The following is a 9,194-nucleotide window of genomic DNA, read 5'->3' on the forward strand; positions in this document are numbered from 1 at the left end:
ATACTATAACGTACAGGGTCCTGCAAGAAAAAGACAAGACCCGCAAATCCGTGGCTACAGAACAGCAACATATGAGTCTCTCGTTAAGCGTTTTCCTCCTGTAGAAAAAAATTAACACTTAATATGGCTTAATGTATTAAGATACATTAAGTGCAATTAAAAGATCAAATATATATATATATATAGTTATTATTTAATGTACTACAAGGCAAGCAGATGGCCATGAACACAATGCGCAAACTTTCACTTGTCCTCCCATACAGCAAAATGCTTAATGTGGCATAATAACGGATGATAAAGACAATTCAGTAGCCTATATGTCTTGTTGTTGACTCAAAGTATATACAGAACAGCAAATATGAACGTGCATTATGAAATGCATTAAGTGATTTTAAAAGGATCAACTCCGTACAGGCAAGCAGACGAGCCCAGAACGCAATTCGTTAAATTGCACGTTAAACGTTTTCCTCCCATAGAAAATCATTATAAATAAAACATGTACTGTAGCTTAATGGACAAAGACAATTATATAAAAGAGCTGTAGACAGTTTATTCTATATGGAAAAACGCTTAATGCAAAACTTTGCATGTTGCGTTTATTCTGGGCTCACCTGCTTACCTGTATATTAGTTATGTAGGCTATATTTTAATAATGAAGAGCATTGAGTTTGGTCTTTATCATCTTAGTCCATTATCCCACATTATGCCATGTTTTGCGGTGTGGGAGGAAATACTATATTACTGCTAGTGACGTGTCTGAGAGTGCAAGTCTGAGAATGCAAGTCTGAGAGTGCAAGCGCAAGTCTGCAGCCAGACCCTTTTGAAAATTTCTATATATACCCATGTCAAGTTCTTTACGAGATGTAAACAGTTTACCACAGTATACTAACAGATGTTCTGGCTGCAGGTTATACCGATGTTAAACCCTGATGGCGTGGTGGTGGGAAACTACCGGTGTTCACTCACAGGCCGCGATTTGAACCGAAACTACCGCAGTCTGCTGCGTGACTCTTTCCCATGCATTTGGTACACTCGCAACATGGTGAGACGGTGAGTAATAATTGTGTCATTGTGACATTTTTTGTCATGTTAGGTACAGTCAAACCAAAATTTATTCAGACACCTTCAACATTTCTTATATTATATCACAGTTTATTTGCTATAGTTTAGAAAATGGTGATAAAATATTACAAGAACTCAAGAGCTAAACTGTGCCAGAACAAATTAATCTTGATAATGTCAGATAATTTTGATAGAAAGGTATATAATGGATTAAAATCAACCAAAAATTATTCAGCTGTTAAATTTAATTACACAGTTAGATAATACCAATTGAGGTCAACCAATTACCAAGCAATGCTTAATTTTGTTCAGTCTGTGGTGTAAAAAAGTCGCATTAGCAATTAAAGAAAAAACACTTAAGCAGAACATGGTCAGGTCAAAGTGTCTGAATATTTTTTGATCCCAAATTTTACTGGCAGTCCACTGTATGAAGAATTTTTGGATATAATATGTCAAAGTTCACTTTATTTTGCTATCTTCACTTACATTTATGAACTATAGTGTCCTGCTCCCACTAGTAAAAACATATCAAAAATTATATCTGGTGTCTGAATAATTTTTGGTTTGACTGTATAAGGCGTGGTTACATTTGGTGACATTTTGCAGGCAAAAATAATGTCCATTGTCTATTGACAGTAGTGTAGCAAAGTATGAAGCACAGCTCACACAGAAGTCATTTTCAAATCTCGCACAAAAACGGTAAATAAGTCAGTGCGATAGCCTCGTGGACTGCGCATCGACGTACAGTGCCGTTGCGCATCGGGCGCCCCAAGTTTGAGTCTCGGCTCGCGGACCTATCCCAATCCTGTTTCCTGTCCTCTCTACACTGTCCTATCAAATTAAAGGCAAAAACGGCAAAAAAATAAAATCTTTTTTTTATTTAATTTTTTTATTTTGAAACGTTAAATGTGACTGCATCTGTACACCAGGTTTATTTGATCCCACAGGTTGCTTGCTGAAAGAGAGGTGGTGGTCTACTGTGACTTTCATGGTCATAGCAGGAAAAACAACGTGTTCATGTATGGATGCAGTGATCGTAAAGATGCCTCGCAGTGCCTTCAAGAACGCGTTTTCCCTCTCATGATGAGCAAGAATGCTACAGACAAGGTTAGCAGCAGTAGTAGCATAGTCATAATCTCAAGCAAAATATGTCTGTTCAAATTTTGAATGCATTCTTTTGTCTTGTCAAAGTTTTCTTTTAGGAGTTGCAAGTTCAAAATCCACAAGAGCAAAGAGGGCACCGGCCGCATCGTCATGTGGAGACTAGGCATTAGGAACAGCTACACAATGGAGTCAACCTTCGGAGGCTCCACACTGGGTACTTACATGCTTAGTCATCAAAAAAGTTTATAAAAATGTATTATTATACTATTATATAGTATATTATTTATACACTATTATAGTTTTTAAATATTTTAATTAGGTTTTATTTTTGTATTTTAATACATTTAAATGTTAAATTTTTTGTAATTTCGTTGTGCGATTTAGTCATTTTTATTAGTTTTTTTTTTTTAGGTAATAATTTTAGTAATTCAATTCATTTCAGGTAGTTGCCAAGACAAAAATAGATGTTTTCTGTATATAAGAAGAGTTCATTTATTTATAGGCGACATGAAGGGAACACACTTCAGCACACGGGACCTGAAATCAATGGGCTATTGCTTTTGTGACACTCTGCTTGACTTTTGTGACCCCGACCCAGCCAAGGTGGCCTGTCTTTGAACTTCTTTTGTAATACAGTTTTAATCCAATTTAAAAGAGCATTATTGATTGAAATACATTTTAAACAGACCAACCACTGTCTGGAGGAGTTAGGGCTGTTATTGAGACAAGAGGTCAGACGGAAGCTGGGAAGAGAAGTGGACTCCTTAGAGGATCTGTCTGACATTGACATTGAGTCTAGGTAAGAATACAGTCAAATAAAAACATATTCCATCCTGTGAACATTTGATAACTACATATCAGATTATTTCACAATGTTGATGTTCTGTGCAGCACAAGTGGATCAAACAGTACTGAATCAGATGGACTTCCTGTTCATCTTCTAAATGCCACAAACCAGGTGCAGTACGAAGCAAAACCCTCTAAGAGACATCCTAAAGAAGATTTCATTTTCTTTAATGTTCTGTGGTTTCTTTAACAAATGTAGGGCAAGAAAAAACAACTAAGAAGCCGCAAAGAAAGGAACCGACTCCGACAAGAACGAGTACAGAGCACAGGACCCAAAATTATTCAAAGGAACATAAAACATTTGGTAGAACTTACTAAATATGCATTTTTATAGATTATTCCTTATAGATCATGATCTTAAATTGGCAAAATACTAAAAAATGTTCAGGTACAAGTATTCATTCATTTAAATAAATAAAAAATAAAATATATTTAGATTTTTTTCAATTTATTTTAGGACATTTTTAAATTAAGTTTAATTTAAGTAAAATGTTATTTAAAATACACTAGTAAAAACATATCAAAAATTATATCTGGTGTCTGAATAATTTTTGGTTTGACTGTATAAGGCGTGGTTACATTTGGTGACATTTTGCAGGCAAAAATAATGTCCATTGTCTATTGACAGTAGTGTAGCAAAGTATGAAGCACAGCTCACACAGAAGTCATTTTCAAATCTCGCACAAAAACGGTAAATAAGTCTGTGCGATAGCCTCGTGGACTGCGCATCGATGTACAGTGCCGTTGCGCTTCGGGCGTCCCAAGTTTGAGTCCCGGCTCGCGGACCTATCCCAATCCCGTTTCCTGTCCTCTCTACACTGTCCTATCAAATTAAAGGCAAAAACGGCAAAAAAATTAAATCTTTTTTTAATTTTTAATTTTTATTTTGAAACGTTAAATGTGACTGCATCTGTACACCAGGTTTATTTGATCCCACAGGTTGCTTGCTGAAAGAGAGGTGGTGGTCTACTGTGACTTTCATGGTCATAGCAGGAAAAGTGCGATAGCCTCGTGGACTGCGCATCGACGTACAGTGCCGTTGCGCATCGGGCGCCCCAAGTTTGAGTCTCGGCTCGCGGACCTATCCCAATCCTGTTTCCTGTCCTCTCTACACTGTCCTATCAAATTAAAGGCAAAAACGGCAAAAAAATAAAATCTTTTTTTTATTTAATTTTTTTATTTTGAAACGTTAAATGTGACTGCATCTGTACACCAGGTTTATTTGATCCCACAGGTTGCTTGCTGAAAGAGAGGTGGTGGTCTACTGTGACTTTCATGGTCATAGCAGGAAAAACAACGTGTTCATGTATGGATGCAGTGATCGTAAAGATGCCTCGCAGTGTCTTCAAGAACGCGTTTTCCCTCTCATGATGAGCAAGAATGCTACAGACAAGGTTAGCAGCAGTAGTAGCATAGTCATAATCTCAAGCAAAATATGTCTGTTCAAATTTTGAATGCATTCTTTTGTCTTGTCAAAGTTTTCTTTTAGGAGTTGCAAGTTCAAAATCCACAAGAGCAAAGAGGGCACCGGCCGCATCGTCATGTGGAGACTAGGCATTAGGAACAGCTACACAATGGAGTCAACCTTCGGAGGCTCCACACTGGGTACTTACATGCTTAGTCATCAAAAAAGTTTATAAAAATGTATTATTATACTATTATATAGTATATTATTTATACACTATTATAGTTTTTAAATATTTTAATTAGGTTTTATTTTTGTATTTTAATACATTTAAATGTTAAATTTTTTGTAATTTCGTTGTGCGATTTAGTCATTTTTATTAGTTTTTTTTTTTTAGGTAATAATTTTAGTAATTCAATTCATTTCAGGTAGTTGCCAAGACAAAAATAGATGTTTTCTGTATATAAGAAGAGTTCATTTATTTATAGGCGACATGAAGGGAACACACTTCAGCACACGGGACCTGAAATCAATGGGCTATTGCTTTTGTGACACTCTGCTTGACTTTTGTGACCCCGACCCAGCCAAGGTGGCCTGTCTTTGAACTTCTTTTGTAATACAGTTTTAATCCAATTTAAAAGAGCATTATTGATTGAAATACATTTTAAACAGACCAACCACTGTCTGGAGGAGTTAGGGCTGTTATTGAGACAAGAGGTCAGACGGAAGCTGGGAAGAGAAGTGGACTCCTTAGAGGATCTGTCTGACATTGACATTGAGTCTAGGTAAGAATACAGTCAAATAAAAACATATTCCATCCTGTGAACATTTGATAACTACATGTCAGATTATTTCACAATGTTGATGTTCTGTGCAGCACAAGTGGATCAAACAGTACTGAATCAGATGGACTTCCTGTTCATCTTCTAAATGCCACAAACCAGGTGCAGTACGAAGCAAAACCCTCTAAGAGACATCCTAAAGAAGATTTCATTTTCTTTAATGTTCTGTGGTTTCTTTAACAAATGTAGGGCAAGAAAAAACAACTAAGAAGCCGCAAAGAAAGGAACCGACTCCGACAAGAACGAGTACAGAGCACAGGACCCAAAATTATTCAAAGGAACATAAAACATTTGGTAGAACTTACTAAATATGCATTTTTATAGATTATTCCTTATAGATCATGATCTTAAATTGGCAAAATACTAAAAAATGTTCAGGTACAAGTATTCATTCATTTAAATAAATAAAAAATAAAATATATTTAGATTTTTTTCAATTTATTTTAGGACATTTTTAAATTAAGTTTAATTTAAGTAAAATGTTATTTAAAATACAATTAAAAGTAAGTGTAAGGTTTAATTTAGAATCGTATTCATTATATCTATTTATATTTCTGAAGGATCCTGTGCCCTCAAATGAAGACGTGGTCAAAGTGAGAGTCCAAGAGAAAACTATGTGCTTTGTGAAGGATACTAAGAAACAAAAGGTAAATCTTTGTAATTTTGGTCCAAAATGATCAGCAAAAAAACAAAAAGGGGTGTTATACAATGTAAAAAAACAAAGTAGTATTTAACTCGGTAAAATGGATAGTGAAAAGTTTTATTTTCTATGCTGTGTAGATGCCATGTCCGGTAAGGGCGAATCAGACTGTGAGGTCTTGGATCCCTCATCCCACCACTCACATTGGTGTTGTAGAAAATATTTCAGATCTATGGGGGAACAGACCAGAAAAGGTAACTGATCTGGATTGATATTTTGGATAATATACAGTAGTCAACATTTGAAGTGGATCAAAAACGGGTATTGTTTTGGTTTTAGGACAACTTTGATGAAAGGTTTTGATCTACTTCTCTAATGTTGACCACTGTGTAAATCATTTTCAAGATATGGCAGAATCCTTTTTTTTGCAAACAAAAACAAACCCTGTTTGTTCCAGATTGTGCCTGCCACCAGTTTGCACAATGGTTATTCATCTTACCGTCAATCTGTCTCAGGTAAATATACTTAAATATATAAAAATAAAACACATACTTGTATATTCAATCCTTTCTATCAAGGGAAGTAAATGTGTAGAAAATATTTCAGATCTATGGGGGAACAGACCAGAAAAGGTAACTGATTTTGGTTTTAGGACAACTCTGATGAAAGGTTTTGATCTACTTCTCTAATGTTGACCACTGTGTAAATCATTTTCAAGATATGGCAGAATCCTTTTTTTTGCAAACAAAAACAAACCCTGTTTGTTCCAGATTGTGCCTGCCACCAGTTTGCACAATGGTTATTCATCTTACCGTCAATCTGTCTCAGGTAAATATACTTAAATATATAAAAATAAAACACATACTTGTATATTCAATCCTTTCTATCAAGGGAAGTAAATGAAATCAATTAAAACTAACGTGTCATATTTTTCAGTTGATACTGGGCATAAAACATATCAGCACGCTACCTCATCAGCCCCCCAGGGGCAATTACAGCGACAGACACACCTAGTTATTGCAGGTCAGAAAAGATATCCATCAGTACCAGCCTCCAGAGAACGATCTCTGATTATACCAGTCCAACCGTACACAATGCCCTTGTACCCCGATTACAGACTTCAGCCAGAAATGAAAGGTATGTCTTCTGACTTCTTATGTGCAGATTTTCAATAAAATTCTGACCACATAGTTGACCTATTTAATTTTGCTGTCTCACAGAAAGACCCCATATTTCGAACATTACACAGAGGAGGTAAGTTGGCTACATCAACAAAGTATATTTCACAGTAGAAGTGGCATAATAGCAGAATACATTGGAAACTGAATAGCAAGGTTATATATATATATATATACACACACACACACACATTTGAAATGTTAAGATAATTATATGTTTTATATATATATATATATATATATATATTGAGAAATAAGTATACATATGTAATTGTCTATGCATAAAATATATATAATTGATTTATATATAAATAATAATTAAATTGTATAAATCCTATATATTTATTTAAATGCATAAACACTCTTGAAATGTTAAGATGTTAAATTAAGATAAAAATAAATGTAATATTATGCAATTATCTATGAATACAATGTAAATGATATATATTTCATATACATAATGCATACATTACATATATTAATTTATATATTATTTGTGTAACCATATATATATATATATATATCAGGGCTGTACGTAAACTTTTTCACATAGCACTGGTGCTACAGAGGTTGAAAGTTTTGTAGCACAGGTCAAAAAGTTGTAGCACAAGTATAAAACATGTGTTATCATGTCTGAAAACAAACACAAGTAATGGAGTTCATAATTTAAACAGGCACTGATGTTCCATACAGAGCACAAAAAAAACAAACCATCACAAAAATTGTTTTAGACAAAGTTTTCTTAATTTGCTAAAAATGGAAGAGTGCAGAAACATAACACCTCTTACACCTTAACAAAATATAAAATAAAAAACAATGGCTGACATTTAGGCAAAGTTAGAAAAGATAAAAATATTTGTCATTATTTTATCTTTGTTATTAGAAAATAAGAACATTTTTCAGGTACAGTATTTAGCAATATTTACAACATTTTATTTTTCAGGTAAAGTATTTAGCAGTAGCATTCAATAAATTGAATGAACAAATATTAAAATAAAACACTATATACATCAATTAATAAGTTCATCAGTCAAGAGCAGTGAGTGATTTTTTTCTGTTTTGTTGTTTTATTAACATTAAAAGATCATCTGTCTTTCAATAGTGTTTAATTTTTATACCATCATTTACTCAGGTTGTTTTAAACCTGAATTAATTTATTTCATCTGTTGAACATAAAAGTTATTTTTGAAGAATGTGGGTAACCAAGCAGTTGCTGGTCCACAGTAACTTCCATGGTCTTTTATTCCTACTGTAAAAGCCAGTGTGGACCAGCTACTGTTTGGTTACTCACATTCTTCAAAATATTTTCTTTTGTGTTCAGCACAAGAAAGAAATTAATACAGGTTTGGGACAAAATGTGAGTAAATAAAGACAGAAATTTATTTTTTTGGGTGAACTATCCCTTTAATGACAGGTGGCAGCATATTTAGTAGCTACTGTCCCTTTAAGAGCTTCACGCGTTTCTCTCTCAACTGTTTACTTTCATTTCAGACATAACCAACTGTGTTTATATGTAAACCTTGTGTGTTTTTTACAGTATTAGACGCGAAATCAATCAGACGCGAACTTAGTCCAATAATCAGGCGCTTTTTGTCAGGCTCTGTGTGAGCGCGATTCTTGAGTATGCGCTCAGAAAAAGTATGAAGGTAGAATTATGCCAAAAAGATTTGCATACGCAGGGTAAGAGTTGTAGAAGTGTACATAAGACTGTAAGCGTAAATTAAATTTGCATGCGCAAGAGAAGGTTTGTAAAAGTGTAAATCGTGTTTCAAGCGCAAGAAAAAAATATTTGCAGCATTTTACCGTTACTCGTAAATTTAATTCATGTATTGTGAAACTGCAGCTTCATGCTAACGCAAAATAAATATGATCTGCATGCTTCTGACTTCCATTTTTCCGCGCTTCCACTTTTGGCACGTTGTTTTTCGCCAAAATACGGTCAAAAGTACGGCAAGCCTGTGAACAGTAATTTGCAAGCGAAAACAACAGTTTAAAGAACTGCAAAAACAGATTGACTGCATAGAACCAATCTGTATGTGTAAAAAAACTAACTGTTGCAAATGACTAAATGGCTTGTTGTGCATGTGGGGCAAAAAGTTCCCGAAATAAACCGATAT

General features: G+C 34.4%; 1 protein-coding gene across 1 annotated transcript in view; it reads left to right on the forward strand.

Annotated features, from left to right (window-relative positions):
• Positions 1-9,194, forward strand: part of agbl2 (AGBL carboxypeptidase 2) — a 30,165-nt gene that overhangs the window by 17,660 nt on the left and 3,311 nt on the right. Inside the window, exons 9-20 of the mRNA XM_016290317.1 lie at positions 908-1,050; positions 2,010-2,169; positions 2,254-2,380; positions 2,669-2,769; positions 2,853-2,965; positions 3,058-3,124; positions 3,212-3,316; positions 5,820-5,906; positions 6,040-6,153; positions 6,357-6,414; positions 6,836-7,036; positions 7,120-7,153. Coding sequence (XP_016145803.1) covers positions 908-1,050; positions 2,010-2,169; positions 2,254-2,380; positions 2,669-2,769; positions 2,853-2,965; positions 3,058-3,124; positions 3,212-3,316; positions 5,820-5,906; positions 6,040-6,153; positions 6,357-6,414; positions 6,836-7,036; positions 7,120-7,153 — 1,310 coding nt within the window. The remainder of the gene's footprint in view (positions 1-907; positions 1,051-2,009; positions 2,170-2,253; positions 2,381-2,668; positions 2,770-2,852; positions 2,966-3,057; positions 3,125-3,211; positions 3,317-5,819; positions 5,907-6,039; positions 6,154-6,356; positions 6,415-6,835; positions 7,037-7,119; positions 7,154-9,194) is intronic.

This window comes from Sinocyclocheilus grahami, unplaced genomic scaffold (assembly GCF_001515645.1).
Source record: "Sinocyclocheilus grahami isolate Dianchi unplaced genomic scaffold, SAMN03320097.WGS_v1.1 scaffold257.1, whole genome shotgun sequence".
NCBI lineage: Eukaryota > Metazoa > Chordata > Actinopteri > Cypriniformes > Cyprinidae > Sinocyclocheilus > Sinocyclocheilus grahami.